Source organism: Aedes aegypti, chromosome 1, assembly GCF_002204515.2.
Source record: "Aedes aegypti strain LVP_AGWG chromosome 1, AaegL5.0 Primary Assembly, whole genome shotgun sequence".
Classification (NCBI taxonomy): Eukaryota; Metazoa; Arthropoda; class Insecta; order Diptera; family Culicidae; genus Aedes; species Aedes aegypti.
This window is the reverse complement of record NC_035107.1, coordinates 155,203,493-155,228,054: the sequence shown is the minus strand read 5'-3', so window position 1 is coordinate 155,228,054 and position 24,562 is coordinate 155,203,493. Positions and strand designations below refer to the sequence as shown.

General features: G+C 39.9%; 1 protein-coding gene across 2 annotated transcripts in view; it reads left to right on the top strand.

Moving 5' to 3' along the window:
- Positions 1–24,562, top strand: part of LOC5578384 (protein ovarian tumor locus) — a 149,634-nt gene that overhangs the window by 93,874 nt on the left and 31,198 nt on the right. The window contains exon 10 of one of the 2 annotated variants that reach the window (XM_021851695.1): positions 18,478–18,561. The exons of the other annotated variant lie outside the window; for it this stretch is intronic. Within the exon in view, the coding sequence (XP_021707387.1) occupies positions 18,478–18,561 (84 nt within the window). The remainder of the gene's footprint in view (positions 1–18,477; positions 18,562–24,562) is intronic. 2 annotated transcript variants of the gene reach the window in all.

Below are 24,562 nucleotides of genomic sequence, written 5' to 3'. Positions count from 1 at the left end.
GTGGAGGGTCCCATAAGAAATCAATGGATTGCGCCACTAAAGGAACCATTCTTAAAACATACCTCCACTAAAGGAACAGTGTTCCTATTATTGGTGCAAGGCAGGGAAAATTCAAATGAATCGTGATTTTTATACATATGAATGATAGAAGGATTTGAAATCTATCGACTGATGCATTAAAATCATATATTTTATTATTTTATCATTGTGTTTTAGCAGTTTTCCCTTAGGTGCACCACTAATGATACATTTGCCCTATATGTTGTAGGAAGCTTTTTGAACTACAAATGCCAGTGTGTTAGTAGCCAAAGCGTCAACTCTGGCTGGTGCACAGTTTTGCTACATCAACAAATTTGATCAGTTCGAGCGTGCGGATGGCGAAACAAGAGAGAAATCAGTCCACGAGAGATATCCATTTTGCTTGCTCTCACGCTTGTGGTGTGAAGTGCAAGCGTGATTTTTCTGGCGGTAGGAAATTTTTGCTAGTTGGCATTCAGTACTCACGCTGTTGCTTTTTGTTGTTTACTGGTTAAAACCCGCGCTTATAACATGCAGCATTAGCATGATGGTACTTACGGTGGCCAATCAGATGTTAACCAGAAAACTAACTCAAGAGCGGTCCCGTCCTTCGTCAACCCCAGCATCATCACGCTTGTAGTATGATTTAAAAGTGAGCATATTTCATGATGCGTCCACTAAGTAGGGTAAGGAGGGGCAGTATGGTCTAACGGGGTAATATGAGCCACCTTTCATTTGAACTTAAAAACCCGATTTTGATCCTGATAACCTTAGGACCTCATAAAGTATGCTTCAATTAGCCACCAACGTAAAAACCGTGCGAAAATCTGATTTTGTACTTTATATATTCATGAAAATCTGAAGCGTTGATGCTACTACGAAAATCTTATATGATTTTGTATGTAGGGGCAATATGAACATACGGGGCAATATGAGCCACCCCGGTTTTGACCTCAAAAACAGTGTTTTATTGTCTAGTGTCATTATGATCTGCTAAAGGATGCCTCAAATAGCCACCACAATAAAAACCGTAAGAATATTCGTTTCAACACTCAAGATACTTACAAAAATGTACAAATTCGTCCTTCGTCATGAAAAGCTTATAATTTTGGCAGTTTTTAATTTAGCCTATAAAACAATTATATTTATAATCCTGGTAAATTTTACCAATCCATTGAAACTTCTGATCATAATGAACAGTTCGTGAGCGAAATTAGATTTGTTCGTAAACAAAATTATTGAAAAACAATATATTATTTTCAAGATTAAGGTGCGGGGCAAAATGAGCCACCTAGATTTAAGCAAAACAAACGATGTTTTGAACATAAAAATGCATTGCCTTAATATACCAGATTATTTTTTTACTGCATAGTCATCTTTATGCACCATTACAAGTGGATCACTTTGCTAGAAAATATGTTGAACCAAGTATCGCAATTTAGTACTAGTATAACATGATCTGTTAACTATGTATTATGTATCTTTAAAAAATAAGCCGCTAGAATCAATAATTTCAAGCAAAGCTAATACAATTTCCTTTCCAATTATGTACTCTTCACCACTAACTCTTCTCTATACTGTTTTAAATAAAAATCATTCGATTGAATGAGGTGGCTCATACTGCCCCGTAGGGTGGCTCACAATGCCCCATATGGTTGGTGACCACGTCGAAAAACATGGTTTTCCAAAAAGTTCCTGAAATAATTTGCAAGTTGAAGTTAACATTAATTATCGACGTAACATGGAAGATAACATTTTGTAGTACAAGTCACTTGCATTTAAACCATATTTTTTGCTGTTTTTCTATGCATTTCATGACGTTTTCCTTAGGCGGCCCATATTGCCCCAATCACTCCTATAAATAAGTTTTGTTTATTGTTTCTAATTTTTCACAGCAGATCGTTCTTCCACTGTCTATAGGCATTATATGCACGAAATTGTATAGATTCTGAAACAAATTTTCAATACAACAGAATTTATATGTAACATTTAGGAACGGGGCAATATGGTTATGACCGGTCAAAGCTAAAAAAAAGACAATTTTTGCAGTTTCATTTCAATAACGTTGCCGCACGTGATTTAAATTATAACTATTATTTTTAACTAGTTGAACTTATTTCAATGACAATGTTGCTGACAAATTAAGCTCTTAGAACCATGATTTATTGGACTGTCAGCAAAACATACAATTGCATGATTAAAATCAGGTTTTAACCGAGTTTCTGTATAAAACTCTTCCATACATATTGCCTTCTTCTAAATGAAGCCTTGCAAACGGTTTTCCAATTAAAATAATAAGATTTAGTATTGTGGCTCATATTGCCCCGTATTGAGGACCGTTTTGCTCCATATAGTGTAAAATCACACACAAAATAGTGTTTTTCAAAATATTCTTAACGAAATTTTAAGTAATCTTTTTTCAAAATACAACTGTAGAGATACTTCGAACTACAAATTAAGCTTATGGAACGATTAAATTATATTGTGTTTCTATGCTTTTCAAGAACTTTTATCTAGGTGGACCACACTGCCCCTATGGACCCTACACGATGAAACCGATCTTGTTTTTTAAAGATATCGTAAAACGGGGTGAACAGAAGATGTAGGGCGAATAGAAACAAAGCGATCTATTTTTTAATTGAAATGAAAAAAAAATACTGATCGTTAGTGAACAGTAATCATTCCTTGTTGAGCTACCGTGCGAGACAGTCGATAGTTCTCGTGTGTCCGGGTTCACCCCCGTTCTTCCCAAATATTTGGTTGTTCGTTAGTGCAAAGTGTGTTTATTGCAGTGAAAAGCCTTAGTTCGGCTTGGAAGCGGAACACTTTCGGCGAAGCCATTGTGTTGCCGTTAAATCGAGTTTTGCGCAAAACTGTTGAACGTTTTCGCCAACGCGTGGATTTTTCCGATCACGTGCGTCGTCGAAAGCAGCCCGCACCCCGACCCGTGTGCTACCTGTGTGCAGTGCAGCAGTGTGATCATCGGCTATAGTGTGTGTATAGCGTAAGAGCAGAGAGAGTGAGAGACCAATCACACATCCACAAGTCCAGCGAGCGGTTCTTCGGATCACGTGTACTGTCGATGACAGCCCGTACCTCGTCCCGTGTGCTACCTGAGTGCAACGCAGTGATCATCGTCTGTAGTGTGCGACAGCGGAGACGCGCCAGCGAACGGTCGTCCGCCATTTGCTACCTCTCCCCAAGCGTAGACGCCCATCGGTTACAGCATCATCTACGACGACGTCTGCGTGGATAGAGTACAAGATAAGTACCTCTCGTTGTTCTTCTCCTCTTCACGTCTCTTTTGATTAGTTTTTACAGCGTGTGAAAGTTTTCCCTCTTCCCATTCCGCTTTGTATGTGTGTTTTTTCAGTTTGATTCAATTTCCATTTCTGTGACTAGTGTTAGTTTAAGTTATTCGCCCTTTGCGGTGTTAAGCTACCGCAATGGGTGTAGATGATGATGGCGGGGGAACGTCGTATCTCCTCACTGAGTCTTCGAATGTGTTGAACCAACAAAACACAAACACCTCTATGCCCAATCAATGTGTGTCCCCTCAATCTGATGTGTCTCAAATGGACACAAATATTCTATCATCTCCGACGTCCCCCCGCCTCAAGGCCTACCCGCCCGACTCTGATTGGCCTTTTGTTGTTTTCTTTCGATCCAAAGGCAAACGGTTGAACACTATTCAGACCAGTAAGGATCTGACTAAGCGATTCTCTTCCGTTGTCGCCATTGACACAGTGGGTTCTGGTAAGCTGCGCGTCACCGTCAGTGACCGTAAACAGGCCAATGAGATTGTGGCCTGTGAGCTCTTTACTCGTGAGTACCAAACTTATCTACCAAGCCATCGGGTTGAGATTGCGGGAGTGGTCACCGAAGGCAGTATGACCTGCGAAGAATTGATGCAGGGTTGTGGTCGCTTCAAAAACCCTTTTCTCCCATCTGTCCCCATACTGGAATGCAAGCAATTGCATTCCGTATCCCTGGTGGGAGATAAGAAGATCTATTCGCATTCAGACTCCTTCTGTGTGACCTTTTCCGGATCTGCTTTGCCGAATTTTCTTGTAATCGGCAAACTTCGTTTACCTGTGCGGCTGTACGTACCGAAGGTAATGAATTGCACCAATTGCAAGCAGCTGGGCCATACTGCCCAGTATTGCTGCAATAAACCTCGCTGTGCTTCTTGCGGGAAGAGACATGTGGATGGTGCATGTAGTATACCACCAAAATGCGTTTATTGCAACGAAAGTCCACCACATGCCCTCGAAAACTGCCCGACGTACGTACGTCGGCAGCAACATCAGCGACGATCTTTAGAGCAGCGCTCTCGGCGTAGTTTTGCCGAGATGTTGAAAAAGGCTGCTCCGTCTGCTGAATCACAAAATATCTACTCTTGATGATCAGGGCTCCGACTCTGAGGTTGGTGAAGGAATTTCCTTCGTTTTCAAGGGTTCATCGAGGAAGCGTGTGAGACTCCAGAGACCCACAAAAAAGCCTCGGAATCTGTCTAGCAGTGATGACCCACCAACCATGAAAAATACTAAGCCTGTCGCGAAAGTCTCTAAGCTTTCACCTCCTGGATTCAAACTCCAAGAGGAAAGAGACTTTCCGCCGTTACCGGGAAACTCTAAAATCCCAAATATTCCAAAATTTCAGACTGCTCAGCCAAAAGAAAGTTCGCATTCGGAGCCCTTAGGACAACCTCAGGGCGTTCCTATGTTTACGCTTTCTGGCATCATGGATATCATCCTTAACTTCTTCAATGCTTCCGACCCAGTGAAGAACATTGTCAAAGGATTGCTTCCATGTGTGACTCCTCTTTTGAAGCAGCTGGCTTCTACAATGCCCCTCCTTGCAACGATCATATCTTTTGATGGATAAATTATCCACAGAGGTCGAAGATATGATTTCTGTTCTACACTGGAACTGTCGTAGTATTATGCCTAAATTAGATAGTTTTAAATTTTTAGTTAATAATTTACAGTGCGATGTTTTTGCGTTATCAGAAACATGGCTAACACCTGATGTGACCCTTCCTTTCCATGATTTTAATATTATTCGCCTGGATCGATCCGACTCATATGGAGGAGTGCTTTTGGGGATCAGAAAGCATCATTCGTTCTACAGAGTCGATCTGCCGCCGATGTCAGGCATTGAAGTCGTTGCATGTCAGGTGACTATCCGAGGCAAAAGCCTCAGTGTCGCCTCCATATATCTTCCTCCGAGAACGGCGATATCTCGCAGAGATCTCTCTCACATCTGCTCAGTTATGCCTGAACCACGGTTGTTCATTGGGGATTTCAACTCCCACGGAACAGGCTGGGGGGAACTGTATGACGACCACCGATCATCGTTGATATATGACCTCTGCGACGACTTCAATATGACAATTCTCAACACTGGGGAAGTTACACGAGTGGCACCTCCAGCTCAAGATGGAAGTCCTAGGGATAGCCGTTTAGACCTCTCAATATGTTCAAGCTCGTTATCGCTGGATTGTTCATGGAGGGTAATCCAGGATCCCCATGGTAGCGATCACTTGCCGATCGTAGTTTCAATTTCCAATGGAACACAACAGTCTCCATCCATCGATCTCGCCTACGACCTCACGAAACACATTGACTGGGGAAAATACGCGGAAACGATCATTGATGGAGAACAAGCGGTAGAAGTACTTCCTCCGTTGGAAAAGTATCGATTTTTATCCGAGTTGATTCTCAACAGCGCGATTCAAGCACAACGCCGTCCTGTGCCAAGTCCGTCGGTTCGTAAAAAGCCTCCCAATCCGTGGTGGGATGACGAGTGTAAGGAACTCTATCGCGAGAAATCCGCCGCGTTTAAGGTGATTATAGAACGAAGCCACACTTCAAATTTTCAAGAGCACAAGACATAAGAACCAAACAGCGCTCCGCGTTAAAAATCTATCCCATTGGTCACCACCAGCAAGCAAGCAAGTTGATTGGTTTTCAACGCGAACTGTTGTCAGATACTCTCGTCTTGTGCACTTGAAAATTTAAAATTTGGCTTTGTTTTATAATCACCTTAAAGACTTTCGGAAACGTGGTTCAATTGACAACTATGAGCGCTATTCTTCCCTTGAACGCAAGTTCAAAAGCTTGGTTAAGGCGAAGAAAAGCGGTTATTGGCGTCATTTTGTGGAAGGATTATCGCGTGAGACCTCGTTAAGAACGCTTTGGACCGTCGGAAGAAGAATGCGTAATACATCGTCAGTTAATGAGGATCGAGAGAGCTCTCCTCGGTGGATTATCGATTTCGCTAAGAAAGTTTGTCCGGATTCTGTTCCTGTTGATCGCGTGCGTCGAGATATTCCGGTGGATAGGGACGCCATGGATAGACCGTTTTCGATGGTTGAATTCTCACTTGCTCTCCTTTCATGTAACAATTCCGCTCCAGGAATGGATCGAATCAAGTTCAATTTGCTTAAGGGCCTCCCTGACGTCGCAAAGAGGCGCCTATTGAACTTGTTTAATCACTTTCTGGAGTGTAACATTGTTCCGGATGACTGGAGGCAGGTGAGAGTAATAGCCATCCAAAAACCCGGGAAACCCGCGTCGAACTATAATTCGTACCGTCCAATTGCGATGTTGTCGTGTATTCGCAAGTTGTTAGAGAAGATGATTCTCTTTCGACTGGATAAATGGGTTGAATCGAATGGCATGCTGTCAGATACGCAGTTTGGTTTTCGCAAAGCCAAAGGAACGAACGACTGTCTTGCGCTGCTTTCTTCAGAAATTCAACTTGCCTTTGCCCAAAAGGAGCAGATGGGTTCAGTGTTTTTGGATATTAAGGGTGCTTTTGACTCAGTTTGTGTTGATGTCCTTTCAGACAAACTCCACGCAAGTGGCCTTTCATCAATTTTGAACAATTTTTTGTACAATTTGTTGTCCGAGAAGCATATGAGTTTTACTCATGGCAACTTGTCAGTTTCACGAATTAGCTACATGGGTCTCCCCCAGGGATCATGTCTGAGTCCCCTTCTTTATAATTTTTATGTGAGAGACATTGATGATTGTCTCATGGGAAATTGCTCGTTGAGACAGCTTGCAGACGACTGTGTTGTTTCTGTCACAGGATCAACAGCAGCTGAACTACAAGGACCCTTACAAGATACTCTGGACAATTTGTCTACTTGGGCCTTAAAGCTGGGTATCGAATTCTCTGCGGAGAAAACTGAGATGGTTGTCTTTTCAAAGAAACACAAACCTGCCAAGTTTCCGCTTACACTCATGGGTAAGACAATCACTCATAGCATGTCTTCTAAATATCTCGGGGTCTGGTTCGACGCCAAATGCACCTGGGGTAAACACATTGCGTATCTGACACAGAAATGCCAAAAACGAATCAACTTCATGCGAACTATAACCGGAACATGGTGGGGAGCCCATCCGGAAGATCTGATCAAGCTGTACCAAACAACCATCTTGTCGGTCTTAGAGTATGGTAGCTTTTGTTTTCAATCCGCGGCGAAAACACATATGCTGAAGATACAGCGGATTCAGTATCGTTGTCTTCGCATCGCGCTAGGCTGCATGAACTCGACTCACACAATGAGTTTAGAGGTACTTGCAGGAGTACAGCCCCTGACAGATCGTTTCGCGGAGTTAACACTCAGGTTCCTCATCCGTTGTGAAGTTCTCAATCCATTGGTTATTGAAAACTTCGAAAAGCTGCTTGAACATAATCCTCAAACTCGATTCATGAGTGTGTACTACTGGTATATGACGCTGGAGGTCAGCTCATCTTCGGTTAACACCAATCGTGACAACTTCCTAGACTTCGACTGTTCCACTGTAGTATTTGATTTGTCCATGAAGCAAGATATCCATGGTATACCAGATCACTTTCGTTCAAAGTTTATCCCTCCCATGTTTGCAAGTAAATTCGGGCATGTCAGCGAGAACCGTCAGTTCTTCACTGATGGGTCAAAAATGGATGATATCACTGGTTTCGGTGTTTACAACGTTTTTCATAGCGCCTCCTTCATGCTTCAAAAGCCATGTTCTGTATATGTTGCTGAGCTAGCAGCTATACATTACACCTTAGAGTACATCAGTTCTCTCCCACCCGAGCACTTCTTCATTTTTTCCGACAGTCTAAGCTCTCTGGAGGCTGTTCGATCAATGAAGCCGGTGAAGCACTCAGCGTACTTCCTGAATAGAATACGCCAAACATTGAGTGCTTTGTCAAATCGCTCTTACACTATTACCCTAGCTTGGGTCCCTTCCCATTGCTCCATTCCGGGCAATTAGAAAGCGGACTCTCTGGCTAAGGTAGGCGCTAAAGAAGGCGATGTTTACGAGCGTCAAATCGCCTTCGATGAATTTTTTGCATTGGCCCGTCGGGAGACCTTGATCAGCTGGCAACAGAAATGGAGAGACGGAGAAATGGGTAGATGGCTGCATTCCATATTTCCACAGGTGTCGAAAAAACCATGGTTTAAGGGGTTGGGCATGAGCCGTGATTTCATTCGTGTCATGTGTCGGCTTATGTCCAATCACAATTCGTTAAGCGCGCATACCCACCGTATTGGGCTCTCAGAAAGCAATCTCTGTGTTTGCGGCGTGGCTTACCAGGATATCGAACATGTCGTATGGGGATGCGGTGAGCATCGTAGCATCAGATCTGATCTGACTGAAACTCTCCGGATCCGAGGAAGACAGCAGAAACCTGTTAGGGAAGTGTTGGCGGGCCTTGATTTGGAATATATGAATTTTATTAACCTGTTTTTGAAGCGTATAAATATCCGAGTTTGATTGTCGTTCGTTCCCTGTCTTTCGTATTTCCCTTCAAATTGTCCTCTTCTCGTCGTGTCTCGCACAAACCGTTTCTGTTTAGTTTCGTTACAGATCTGGATATCCTGTCCCATCAACATAGATATCTTCTTCTTCTTTCTGGCGTTACGTCCCCACTGGGACAGAGCCTGCTTCTCAGATTAGTGTTCTTATGAGCACTTCCACAGTTATTAACTGAGAGCTTTCTTTGCCGATTGACCATTTTTGCATGTATATATCGTGTGGCAGGTACGAAGATACTCTATGCCCTGGGAATCGAGAAAATTTCCTTTACGAAAAGATCCTCGACCAGCGGGATTCGAACCCACGACCCTCAGCATGGTCTTGCTGAATAGCTGCGCGTTTACCGCTACGGCTATCTGGGCCCCAACATAGATATCTAAATAGCTTAAGAAATCCCGAAAAATCCTTTCCTTTCCTGTTGTATAAATGTATTCACTAACCTTAAAACTTCCCCATACTAACATAGTTTTTAAAATAAATACAATATTTAAAATGTAAACAATGTAAAAAAAAGAAAAGATTTCGGCTCTGTTATGCCCTACGGCACCTGAGCCTTCCAAATAAACGAGTTAAGAAAAAAAAAAGTGAACAGTAATTCTATTCGTCAGTGCTGCTGAAATCGTCACTGATGACCCGCATAATTAGAATTATTTTTATGTTCCAATTTAATCCAAGGTATTCCTAATGATGACAAAAATATAATGATACTAATTTAGAAGTGCACAGGTTGACAATGAGGCCACGCGACGCCTCTGAACATAATAATGGGTAAACTAGATATGATTGCAAAATTTGTTCTTATTTTACCATTATTTTGTTATTCACCTCTACCCGGGTAGCACTATCTGGGAGAGAGCGGATCTTGTTTGAAAAATCTTCGTTCCTAAGATCCACCTTTCTAGACTTGATAATCTATAATTACTTGATATAATATTCGCTTTTTAACGTAGGCAGACCGTTGGTACTACCTACGTTTGGTATTGCGCAAACGAATGAGGTCTTTGGCAACTCGATCGATAGAAACCCGGGTAGAGGAGAATAGCAAAAGAATAAAAATTAATCCATTAAAATAGAATCTATGAATAGCAAAATGTGTTCTTTGTTTGTTTGAAATAAGAGATAAAATAACGAAAATAATAACTGAGTTTGTATGGCATAAAACTAAATCATAACATATTTTGTCATTGTAATAACAAAATAATAGCAAAAATATAGGCAACCGTAAATAACAAACTATGTTATTATTTTGATATTGATAACAACATAATAACTGAATAAGCTATTCACGAGTAGATCAAAATAACGGTAATTTCAATTTTTTGACTTTAATATCTGAATTTAGCATGATTGAAAAATAAAATTTTAGCTTTCCTGCTTAAAAACATGCTTTTTGAATCTTTACTGAATATCATACAAACAGTAAAATGAGCTATTATGGCAAAATTTGATATTGGTTTATTTTCATGAATTATCTAAATAAAGTTTCCAAATATTAAAATAATGATATACATTACTATGATGGCGTTGTTTGTTATTCTTTAGATATTTAATGTTTGTAGTATTTTTGCACAAATAACAAATTTTACCATGATACCACCGGGTAGTGGTCCGACCTGAGGCCCTGATGAACCGGCTGGAAAATTTAGCCGTCCATGTTGGTCAGGAAGACATCGATGGTTGAGTGGGCCCCAGACCGGCTCAGGTGGGTGTGTGAATCCGGGCTCAGGATGGTGTAGTGGCCTTCCTCCAGGTCCTGTTGTAGGATGAGGCCATTTCTGTCCCGCCGGGTGTTTCCCCATGCTTCGTGCCTTGCGTTCAGGTCGCCAGCCAGGATGAACTGCCCCTGCCGCTGAGTCAGCTTGATGAGGTCTTGTTTTAGGGTTACCGATGTTCCGGGCAGTAAGCGCGATGATTGGGCCGATGGAGGTTTCCACCAGAACACCAACGGCCTCGATGACTTGCAGCTGGAATCTTGGAGGCAGGGTGCAGTTTATGTTGCTCCGCAAAGCAATAGCAAAGTCTCCTCGTTTGGTTGCACCGTCGCACCGGTCAAGACTTACAAGCCGGAAGTCGGAGATGAAGACGTTAAATTCCGGCCCTTTACGAGATGCACCAGGTACAGCTGAGTGCTTCCTGGTTCCCTCCTGATAGGGAACGCCTTCTAGGGCTTCAGCTTGGCCAGCCTCAGCTCGCTGATGATTTCTTCCGATCAGTGGCGATTCCCTAACCTCAAATCTACCTGTTCCACGATTAGAAATTTTTGAACTTCAGCAACAAATTTGCATCTAATGAGTAGAGATTTGTTAGAAAGGACGATTTTAATCATAAACGTTTTGATTTATAATCTAAATTTGTCAAAATAGTAAATTTTAGAGTCGTAGAACAGGTATAAAGTGAGGTTACGCCACTGCTTCCGATGCGTGTTCCGGCAAGCCGCGAAGGAGCGCCTTGAAAGGCTTGCTGTCAGGAGCATCGTGGGTGTAATACTCCCGACACCATTCCGATAGGTGCTGGCCCACCTCCTAGTCGATAGTGGTGCAGATGATTTTCATGCCAGTGCTACAGAGCTTTGCTTGGCTGCAAGCTCGCTCCGGAGCACGGCAACATTCTTTCCCACTGCAAAAATCGGCGGGACTTTCGCAGCGCGGGTTCGGGTCCACTGGCAGCGCAGCAAACTTGTTTCGCGCCAACAGTCTGGCATTTGGATCGGTTAAATCCGCTTCGTCCTTACGCGGTCGTTTGGAGCCACTGGGTTGCTGGTTCTCGATGGGCGGTGAGCCATGTTGGTTGAAGACGGACAGGGCCTTCTGCTGGTGGTTGCGACCAATTGCAGCAACATGCTATAGAGCTTAGTGACATTTGAACACACGTAGACTAGCATACGCTCGTCATACAGTTTGTTTTTGTTTTCCTCAAAGAAACTTGCACACGCTTTCCAGACTCATCAAAATGCATATGGAAATATTACCCAATTTGAAAAATTTACACCCGGATTTTGGGTGTTTTTCGAGACAGCGTGCATATTGTTTTCCTCTAAGGTTCACAACTACATCTACACTAGGGCACCCATACCATTGGGCGTGATAACTACTATGGGTCCCTGGTTGCTGGCTGTCGGTTGGTGCAACAACGCTCGACGATTTGCTTTACTGCTTCGCGACTAAAAATGGATGAACCAACGTGCGAAGTTCGATTTTTGATCAACTTTGCCGCGTCGCGAGTCACTTCGCTATAGTGCGCATCTATGCCCTCCGCCGTGTGCATCATGCGCACTATTGAGAATCGAGTTGCGACGCAGCGAGGTTGGTCAAAAATCAAACTTCGCACCTTGGTTAACCCATATTCTAACGCGAAGCAGTATACACCGATGAGGTGGACAAGCGAGGGGGACAGATCGCACGGAAGGACTTTGCACTACTGTGCACAACACAAAATTCAAAGATTTTAATCGCGCAACGAAAACTTCGGAACAGAACAGTATGACTTTTGGACGCAGAATGATGATGATGAGGAACTGAAAGTTGCGCAACATGTCTATATTTATAGCAAAATTCAAAGATCTAGAATGTTCTTTGTAATCCAGTGGTGGGATAGTCAGCTTAGCGCGATGATGATGACAATGATTGCTTTGGTTCGGCGAGGATGTTCTGGAAGTTTTGATGTCGCAACACGCGATTGTGCTACTTTTTCCCGAATGTCGGTTCCCCGAATGACCCGTTTCCCCTAAAAGTGGAGTAGTTCAAATAGGTGCTAGAATAGTTTTCAGTAGCAAGGTGGTGAATAGAAAGAACGATAAACAATCAAAAGAAGGAGGTATTTGGTCATTCTTGGGGCTATACACATGTTGCCAAAAATGCTGAGGACGGTAAAACTCGAAAGAACCGCCAACCAAATAAAGAAGGGTGCATATCAGTACCAGTACGTTCACCACCCTGAAATGTATAAATATATGACCTTTATGAGCTCCAAAAACTTTTTGGGGAAGTGGGGTAATTCGGGGAAACGGGATATTCGGGGAACTGGCGTTCGAAGAAACGACTTTCGGGGAACCGACATTCGGGGAAAAGTAGCACAACCGGTTTAGACATTGCGAATACATACACTGCCCATAATCGCAATACAGTCCCATTTGGAAAACCATCATGGTGAGAAAAACGCATCTGAACCTTATTGGAAAAGTTTTCGTAACGCCGCTGGGTGGTAACAGAAAATTCTATAGGCATTATTCACAATATTATCATTACAGTTTAAGAAAATGCCCATCAACTGAAATATGATAAATGCAGTTGATTTTAATGTACAAATCCAAGATAATAGAAGGTGGGACTTGTTATCCGATTACTATTCTCACCAAATGCAAATTCATCCGCATACCACTCCCAATACATAGGGCTCGCTTACTTTGTTATCGCGCACCTTGACACATTTTTTGGCAAATTTTATCATAGATTCCAAAGTACTTTTCCTTTTGCTATTATCTTCTAATTGCACTAGTTCTTCAAAAATATTAAACTATACGGTGGTGATGGAAGCGTTGCGACCGGCCAATATGAATCATACTATGGATTCACTAGCAGCACGTTTATGTTGGGTTTGCAACATAGGTATCAAGGCGTGAAATCGGGCAAGTTTTGGTGAGCCTGATTTCGGCAAAGCTGTTATAAATTTCTAAGATACAATGCTGCTATAAATTTCTAAGACACAATGCTGCCTTCTTGTTATGCCTTTTTATTTCTCAGCATCGATATCGCTAAACACAGTTTGACCAGTCGACGATATCAGTGATGTGCGTATGCCCATGTTGGCCCATAAAGCTCTCCCATTCACGTCGTTGGATAATGAACCAACAGGAGATTTAGTTGATAATTATCCAGACTCTCGTCCTCTGCCAGCTGTAGCTTTGACTTCAAGGAAAGCAATTTATCTTATTTTGTTTTAGACTTTAGCAAGGATTAAAAACTAAATATGTTTCTACCTCTATTATCGTTAGAAGCATTCCGGAAAAAATGGAGTCAAGTGAAGCAAAAACAACATTTTTATGAAATAATAATGGCTTAAAATACTGAAATTTGTAGTATTTCTTTTTCTTTTGAAATGAAAATTACGACGCAAGCTTGCAGAAATCATAACAGGTTGGAAAGGTTGGCTTGATTTTCATCGTAATCTACTAGTGAGACTGTTATGCGGGTACTTTCAATATGGGACGCACATGGTTTGGTATTGTTTTCGCATTTTGTCCATACACAGACACAATTTCAAGTATGATACCAAGAAGTACTCTAATAATAAACACGATTCATGGAGAGAACTCAAAAATGAGGAAAATTCAAATGGGACTGTTATGTGAGTATGGGCAGTAACATAAGACGGGTGGAAAGTGAGCGTTGGGAGACAGGGTTAAATTCACAGACCCGGGTAATTTTCGCAGCTATAGTTGCGAACATTACACTGCATCAAAATTTACAATTTAATTATAAATAATATGTGTATATGGGGGCCTTCATTAGCCGAGTGGTTAGAGTCCACGGATACGAAGCAAAGTCTCATTGAAAGTGTCTGGGTTCGATTCCTGGTCGGTCCAGGATCTTTTCGTAATGGAAATTTCCTTGACTTCCCTGGGCATAGAGTATCATCGTACCAGCCACCAAGCATGGGTAAATTCACTGTTTCAAATTGTGTAAAAGTGAGAATCGGAAGGAACATGAAGAGTAGTGAATACCAATACACTTGTATCTGCGGGTCTACCACAAAAGGCCGAATCACATAAGGCCGAATCACAAAAGGCCGAAACATACAAAAGGCCGAAATTTTAAAATAAATTTTAGTGAAAGCCACAAACATTCAGCACATTTTTCTACAATATTATGGACATTTTTAAAGTAGGGTTAGCGGGACAAGACGCACAAGTAACATTACTAGCTGAATAAAAGTGTATGGTTAGTGTTTTTTTCGGGTGTGTCAGCTGGTCTATTCTTAGCTGACACACCCAAATTAAATTTTATAATTGAAGCTTAAGTAGTCGCGCTGTTGTATTTTGTACAACATAAGTGTAAAAAACCTCGGAAGGGTATACAGTGCCTGTTCGATTTTGGCAACATGCCAAAAATTTTCATGTTGCCAGAATTGAACCATTCCAAAATTTAATGGTTGTTTTTATTAAAACTTGTATCACAGTAATTATGACCACAAATTAAATTTACCTATTTTGAATATGGTAAGCCTTAAGAAGGCCCACAGAAACATTGAGATTGACATGATTTGTGACTGACCATGATCCATTTTTGTGTACATGGATTTCCGTGTTGCCAAATTCAAACCGAGTCAAAATCGAACGGGCACTGTACGATGAAAAGTATGGGGCTCTGCATTGTTTTGATTTTGTACTGGGTTTTGACGTTTACTGGCCTTGTTGTTTACTGAATTCATGAAGGAATGAAAGAGAGCGAATGATTTTTGTACAGAGCCCCATTCTTAGTAAACTTAGTATTCTTATGATCACTTAAACACTTGTTATACCCTATTTCAGCAATCATTCTCCTGCTTGTTGCGTAAAAGACTATGTTGGCATTATACCGGGCAAACGCTTGCTGTCCGAACTTAAAAGAAAAAAAAAACATCCTCTGCTTGCATTGTACCGGGCAAACGCCTGGATTTGCTATTTGCATGACACCGAATAGATGCTATACACAACCATCGGATATCGGAGACTTCGGCGGCCTTCTGCCGCTTCAGTTCCTCTCTCCTCAATGTGGCTTCGCCGCATGTAAGTTTTGCACTGTTTACTGACATGACTGCATTTAACAAAGCATGGACTTGTTCGTTTCATATCCAAGCTTTATTTTGTGATTTGGATTTTTGTGATTCGGCCTTGTGTGATTCGGCCTTGTGTGATTCGGCCTTGTGTGATTCGGCCTTGTGTGATTCGGCCTTGTGTGATTCGGCCTTGTGTGATTCGGCCTTGTGTGATTCGGCCTTCTGTGATTCGGCCTTTTGTGAGTCGGCCTTCTGTGATAATCCCGTATCTGCGAGGCACGAGTGAACGCATTTAGCATCCATTCGCTGAATGCATTGATCTGACTGAGCGGATTCCCACTCACTGAATCATTCCGTGGTGTGGATTGCCAGTCAGTGAACGCTCATCAGCACTCCAACCCGAATGCCACTCGAACGGAATCAGAATGTAAAAATAATTCGGTACTGTCGAATTTCGTTCGTTGCACTACGTTTAATTGCACTTCGTTTTAATTGGGCTCCCGTTAAGTGGGCTATAGCCCACCTAAAACGAAGGCAAGCGTCACTTTCTGACATAAACCGCAATTTGTCAATGTTGGTAGCCCTGAATTTCTATTGTAATCGGTGTTTTGACAGCTCAAAACTTAGCCCGATTAGTGAAAGTCTTTCACTAATCGGGCCACGGGTTTAGTGCAACGAACGAAAGTTGACTGTATTGTTTTCGGTTGCTTTCGGCTTTCAGAATCGGTAGCGACTCGATCAGTTGACGTTTTTTGTTTCGCTTAGTGCTCGCTGAAAAAGCAGAATGGGCACTGGAAATTGAAATGTTCGGCTTGGTTAACCCTTTCCTTCCAATGGTAGCACAGGTGATCCACCACTTTGCGTATGTCGTATATAAACTGTACAAGTTAGATCATATCCATTTTTACACCACATGTTCACATATGTTTCATGAAATAATGTACACAGTTTCATAAAAATAATCACTTGGATTTTCAGTTAAAGCATAATAACCGAAGTAAAGTCAGCATTTTTTCTAATTTAAATAAAGTGGATTTTCAAACTTCTATATTTAGAAATATAAACATGATTTTCACCAAACAAAAATAAAAACAAGCTAAATTGAATAACTTTTCCAAGATTCAGTTGAGTTTTTAGAATATTCATTACACAAAACTATTGATTTTGCGGAAAATTAGGTGGATCACTAGTGATCCATTGGGAATAAAACGATATTTTCGTCAATTCTGTTCTAACCTCTCTTTTCGAAAACAAAACTATCATCATGTCTTGGAAAGTGATTTTTAGTTGGAAAGAAAATTGTAAGACGCTGTGGGCGATCAACAAACCAAAATACTCAGCAGTAGCTATAAGCACGGTATGACGAAGTAGAACATTGGCCCGTTGAATACCGTTCTGTGCAAATATCAATAATCATTCAGTTCATTTAAATACATTAAGTGTGATGTTTGCTTGTGTCTCAAAAAATAAAAAAAACTATTTCCCAGCTTTTTATTTTATTCCAGAATTGACGAGAGGTGTGCCGAACACACTGTTCAAATAAATTGTATGAGTAAAAACAATGAAATAGAAAAATATTGATACTTCTTTCTTACCCTAGTTGCAGTCATCTTCCCAATGGATCACAGGTGATCCACCACGAAAAATATTTTTTTCATTTCTATTCATATTTTCGAGTAAAACTTTACATCTTTTGTTCTGGTGATTTATCCAGATATGACATTTTCTATTTTTAAACTACGAAAAACCTCGTGGGAAAGAAAGGGTTAAAGAAACGGCTTTCTCGCTCCCGACTGTGCGTGGAAGCGAGTGTGGGAAACGCAATAACTGAGTGAGTGTTCCTTATGCTTGCCTGCCACACGATATACGAATGCGAAAATGGCAACCTAAGCAAAGAAAGCTCTCAGTTAATATCTACGGAAGTGCTCATTGAACACTAAGCTGAGAAGCAGGCTCTGTCCCAGTGAGGATGTAATACCAAAAAGAAGAAGAGATGTGTATGGAACAATAACAATTCTAATTTATCCCCATAATTGAACGAACAATTTAATTAGAATCTGCACACCTCGCCGGTAGAATTTGATTCTCTATAAATAATAATATTTTTTCGCAGTGATATAGAAATAAAAAATATTATAAGTCTATAGTAATTACATACTTGTTAAATTTCGTAATTAGTTATTCGAAATTTAAAATTAAATTTGTTAAGCAGAACATGTTAACCCATCGAAATGAACTAAAAACGAGCATTATTTCAAGTTATGGAATATTTTTGTTATACACAACCAGCGTAAACATCCTCTCCCTGTTATGTACTAATTTGAATTCAATTCAATTAAATTAGTTTTGTAGTCTACTTCTGTATGTTTCAAAATATGTGAATCTGCTTTTAAAATAAACTTTTACATAAACCAAACCGTAGAACACAACCCAATAGTGGAATAATAATAAGAATCGGTCATTTCAAAACAAACGCCAGTCTGTCTGTTCTTCTGTGAAGCCATCTAAACAGTCGAAACTGATTTCTCTACACCTTTCCTAAAGTAGGTGTTCAACCAATCACTCTTTACCATTCCTCAGCCTTCGTAGGGACGTGGCCATACGATTGTTGGAGGATGCGTCAATCTTGCCTAAAAGTTATAGGTTAGTCCCAAATATTAGGCTTTGGTAACGGACAGTAAGCAATTCTTACACAACGGTCAAGGACTGTACCACCTACGAATTTGTGCGGATTGCTTAATGCTAATGAGTTTCTACTTGAATAGCATTCGAACCGTCATGGCCTATATTGCATTTGTTTTTGATTGAACTAGACATTTATTAAAGAAATTTTTGCTCCACATTATTTCGCTATACACACGAAAATTTTCTTCTTTCGTTACAGTTCTACCAACAGTAAGGTACAGCGAAGGAATACCGAATTTCAATGCTCCTCAAAGTATTGTTCCAAATGGAAGCGACATGCCATGTGAGTATCAATGAACTTAATATTCTCATACCTACCCGTAAAAATATTTGCTGTAGGGAGTGGGCAGGAGCCGTCATCAATTTTATAATTTATTTTCAAAAGCAGTTTTTTCATTCAAAATCAATTGTATTTTCTAACCAAAACACTGAACATTCTTCTTCTTGGCATTACATTCTCACTGGGACAGAGGCTGCTTCTTAGCTTAGTGGTCGATCACTTCCAAAGTCATTAATTGAGAGCTTTTATTGCCAATGTTGCCATTTTCGCATTCGTATATCGTGTTTTTTCACAAGGCAGCAATCTAGCAATCTAGAGAGTGAGGGGATGCTGCACCAACAACGACCCACTAAAACAGCCCATTCACTGTACATGAGCAATTCTCACTGAATTGCTCAAGTGGTGTATAGAGTGCACATACATTACCCTTAGCCTCAGGGAGCTACCATAATAAACGCGTCTTGCGATGCGTGCGCGTGTGCGAGCCCGCAAAGCAGAATATCAACAACAGGAAATCCTTTGTCCGCGAACGCGTTTCTATAGCCGCACCGTCAGACCCTTATCTCCCCGGGACCATTGTTCGCGCACAACGCGAATGGTGTGCAACGTTTCAACATTGGTTTGTGCAGTCGTCGTTGCCACCCTGTTGTTGATCCTCTCTATTTACAGTGAGAAGCCGCTGATTGGAACAAGATTGCCTTCCAATTAGCGAATCCGACCCGTTGGTTGGAACGACTGACAGCAGGTGAAAATGCTCAAGACTCACTACAAAAGTTTGTGTAATGCCGTTGGTGGCAACAGAAAATTCTGGTGGCATTACTCAACACATTATCGTTACAGAATAATATAAAACTCCACAACTAAAACATAGTCAATGCAGTTGATTTGAATGTACAAATCAAATATGATTGTAGATGGGACTAGTTATCCGAGTACTTTTTTCACCAAATGCAAATATACCCACATACCAGTCCCATTACTTGGGACTCGCTTACTTTGTTATCGTGCACCTTGACATATTTGTTGCCAAGTTTACTATAGATTCCAAAGCATTTTTCCTTATGCTAAAATTAGTGCTATCATCTTTTAATTGTTGGGCCCTAAAAATATTAAACTATACGGTGAGGATAGTGACAGTGTTGAAGACATTCCTGGGCTTGATGGAAGCGTTGTGGCCGACCAATATGGATAGTACTCTGGATTCGCCAGCAGCACGTTTATGTTGGAACATAGGTATCCAAGCGTAAAATCAGGCAAGTTTTGGTAGGCCTGATTTCAGCGAAGTTCTAGAAAAATTCTTAGATATCCCAATGCTGCCTTCTTTTTATGTCTTCCTATTTACCTGCATTAGATATCGCTAAAACACAGTTTAACCAGTCGACGATACCAGTGATGTGCGTATGCCCATGTTGGCCTAAAAAGCCCCTCCATGTCGTTGGAAGATGAATTCGCCAGTGGGCGATGGCAATAACGGCTGTAGCTTTCACTTGGAGGAAAGCCATTTATGTTATGTTTTGTATAGACTTTCTTCTTAACAGTATTAAAAACTATGTATGTTTCTACCACCAATAGCACCAGAAGCATTCAGGAAAAAAGTCTTGTCAAGTAACAACATTTTTTATGGAATAATGATGGCTTAAAATAAAAATACTCAAATTTGTTATGACCGGACCCAACGGTAGAGACCGGCCAGACACACAGGCATAGGGACTACACAATAGACGGGTGTGTGATTTGATCGAGTATAGTAAACGGTACGCGCGCGTTCGTAGTCAGTAATAAACTGAATAGTTTTATTTCGCTCAGCTATGGCTGAGCCAGCAGCCAGCATAAATCGATAGGATGGTCACCACATATTTCTTTTTTCTTTTGAAATGAAAACTACGATGTAAGATTACAGGAATCATAACAGGAAAGGTTGGCTTGAATTTCATCGGGACTGTTATGCGGGTACTTACGGGACGCACATGATTTGGTATATTTTCGCGTTTTGTTTTTACAAAGATACAATTTTAAGTATTTTTTTTTTTTATTTTTTTCTTTATTAGTATCATTCCAAACATTACATTCATTTCTTATATCTAGGTGTTCTGTGTTATTAGACAACACTATCATCCTAATTTGGTAAAACAAATTTAAGATTTAATTAACATTTTGTTAATAACATATTACATTTCATTTGCCGTAGCAGTTCAGTTTTTTTTTACAGGTGAGTTGATTTCACCTGCTAATTGTAGTGAATGAGCTGAATGAGTTGTTAAAATTCATTGAGCGTGTACAATTTGGTAGCCGAAAGTTTACAGGAGTGTCAGAAAAGCTCTTCGACAGGAATGAAATGAATGATGACGATGAGGGACTGTGGTTGTGTGTGTTAACATATCGTTCTGCATACGAATGATGCCTGCGAACGGCATGAGGGAATGGTAGATGGAATGAAAGAGAATCCAAATGATAGGTGCGAGAAAGAGAAAGAGTTGATCGGGATGGCTTGCGGTCGAGAGTTGGACTAGACATTCAGCTCATTCACTACACTAATAAGAGAAAAAAAAAACGTTTTTAATATACTTAACCTAACTTAACCTAAACATATAACGCATTAATCGTGGCAATAGAAGATTGTAACGATTTTTGCCTGAAATTATTAATGATTGTATTTGACATTTGTTCCAATGTTTCAACATTGGATATTCTATGTAACTCATTGGTACTATACCAGGGAGGAAGCCTCAGAATCATTTTCAAAATTTTATTTTGAATTCTCTGCAGAGCTTTCTTCCTGGTATTACAACAGCTAGTCCATATTAGTACAGCATACAACATGGCTGGCCTGAAAATTTGTTTGAATATCAAAAGCTTGTTCTTAAGACAAAGTTTTGATTTTCTATTAATAAGGGGATAGAGACATTTTACATATTTATTACATTTGGCTTGAATGCCCTCAATGTGATTTTTGAAAGTTAAATTCTTATCTAGCATGAGCCCTAGATACTTAACTTCATCTGACCAATTTATTGGAACCCCTCTCATAGTGACAACATGTCTACTTGAAGGTTTCAAATAAAGAGCTTTTGGTTTATGTGGGAATATTATTAGTTGAGTTTTGGAAGCATTAGGAGAAATCTTCCATTTTTGCAAGTATGAAGAAAAAATATCCAAACTTTTTTGCAATCGACTACAGATGACACGCAGGCTTCGTCCTTTGGCGGAGAGGCCTGTGTCATCCGCAAATAAAGATTTTTGACATCCCTGAGGTAGCTCAGGTAAGTCAGATGTGAAAATATTGTATAATATTGGTCCCAAAATGCTGCCTTGAGGAACACCAGCTCTTACAGGAAGTCTTTCAGATCTGGAGTTCTGATAATTAACCTGAAGTGTACGATTTGACAGATAACTTTGAATTATTCTAACAATGTATGTTGGAAAATTAAAGTTTTTTAATTTTACAATCAAACCTTCATGCCAAACACTGTCGAATGCTTTTTCTATGTCTAGAAGAGCAAGACCAGTAGAATAACCTTCAGATTTGTTGGAACGGATCAAATTTGTTACACGTAAAAGTTGATGAGTGGTCGAATGTCCATGGCGGAATCCGAACTGTTCATTGGCAAAAATTGAATTTTTGTTGATGTGGGCCATCATTCTGTTCAAAATAACCTTTTCAAAAAGTTTACTGATGGAGGAAAGCAAACTGATTGGACGATAGCTAGAAGCTTCTGCAGGATTTTTGTCTGGTTTTAAAATTGGAACAACCTTAGCATTTTTCCATTTGTCAGGAAAATATGCTAATTGAAAACATTTGTTAAATATATCAACTAAAAATGATAAGCTACTTTCTGGAAGTTTCTTGATGAGGATGTAGAAAATTCCATCATCGCCAGGAGCTTTCATGTTTTTGAATTTTTTAATAATAGTTCTCACTTCTTCCAAATCAGTCTCCCAGGCATTTTCGAAAACGTTTTCTTGATTGAGAATATTTTTGAAGTCCTGAGTAACTTGATTTTCAATTGGACTAGTAAGTCCTAAATTAAAATTGTGCGCGCTTTCAAACTGCATAGCAAGTTTTTGAGCTTTTTCGCAATTAGTTAGCAATAGTTTGTTTACCTCTTTCAATGCCGGTATTGGCTTCTGAGGTTTTTTCAAGATTTTAGATAAGGTACCGTGGGGCAAGTGGGTAATGGAATTCGCATAGTTGAGATTCTTCAAATTCTAGAGACTTTAAATTGAAACAAATGAGGTCGTGTATATTTTTTAGTTTGACTCAGCAGCATGCTGAAATTCATTTTTATGAAAAATTGAAGAAAAAAATACAAAAAAAGTTTTTGAAAAATGTCTCCTTACTTTTCACTTGCCCCAAAAGTGGGGCAAGTGAAAAGTTTACCGTTTTGAACAATAAATTCAAAAACAATCAGTTATATTCACGATTTCTATTAGCTTCAACATTTGTTAAGACTTCCCAATGAACAATAACATAAGTAACATGTAAACAAAGAAAATGTTATTCTTTTCACTTGAATTTTCTTCTGTTCAGTTATGTTAGTTGAAATGATTTGACAACATTATAACTGCAACATTTCTATTGTTACTTCTTACATTATAGGACAGCAATAGCTTTTCTGCTCTGTAGAATTTCCACCGCTCCTTTTTTTGAGAAAGTCGGATATGACGTCGGATAACTCTTCGGGAGAAACCAAACGGAATCCTTAAATAACATATTTAGAATCTTTTTTATGTGGATAGACCTATACCTCATTTTTATGTTTTGAACTAGCTTTACATAGACATTCCACGAGATTTCCGTGCGTTCTCTATTATTGCAACTTTTCAGTCAAAATCTTCCTTTTAATTGGCTGCCCGAAGTAGACATATTAATATTGTAATGTTTGGCAACATATTTTAGAGAAGTTCCATGATTTCTAATAGCTTTTAAAGCTTGAGTATAGTGTTTCTTGAATTATCAGCACGTTATGTTTTTCTATGATAATTGCGAACCATGTTTACTTATGGCTACTTAAAGAGAAAACACAAATTCAATCTCTAATGATAAACTTTTCACTTGCCCCACCTGATAAGAAAATTGACGGTGTTTAAATTTAGTTATTTTAGGTCTACGTCGAATTAATTCGAAAACTTTTTTTTATTGCGGTTTGAAACTGTCACAGAGGACAACTAAGAAGTGGTACAGGAAATTATTTTCCGTATCTTTTTTCCACTGAAAATTTTAAAATAAGATTGTACGCCGCCAACTTGTTACGGAGTAACAGTTGACAGGTTAACAATTTTTCGCTCTATTATGCAATAATGACTGAAAATTTTCAGATATCTCTTACCTATCGTAATGTTCTCAATTGCCTCGAATGTTTACGCATGAGTTTAAAACGTTAATTCCCATATTCAGTAAAATATATCAATTGTTTTCACTTACCCCATTTACCCACTTGCCCCGCGGTACCTTAATTTCCAAAAGGGCTTAGAGCCAGGGTCCAATTGAGAAATTTTATTTTCAAAATTTTTGTTTCTTAATTGAGCAAAACGTTTCTTAATTTCTTTCTGCAAATCCTGCCATATAATTTTCATAGCAGGATCGCGAGTGCGTTGAAATTGCCTTCTCCTCACGTTTTTAAGACGGATCAAGAGTTTAAGATCATCGTCTATAATCACGGATTCAAATTTTACTTCACATTTTGGAATTGAAATGCTCCTGGCTTCAACAATGGAATTTGTTAAAGTTTCAAGAGCATTGTCAATATCAAGTTTAGTTTCTAAAGAAATGTTAACATCAAGATTAGAGTCAACATACGTTTTATATATATTCCAGTCGGCTCGTAAATAATTGAAAGTGGAGCTGATAGGATTGAGAATCGCTTCTTGGGATATTTGAAATGTAACAGGGACATGATCAGAATCAAAATCAGCATGAGTAATCAGTTGGCTACAAAGATGACTAGAGTCGGTTAAGACCAAATCAATCGTAGATGGATTTCTAGAAGAGGAAAAACATGTGGGG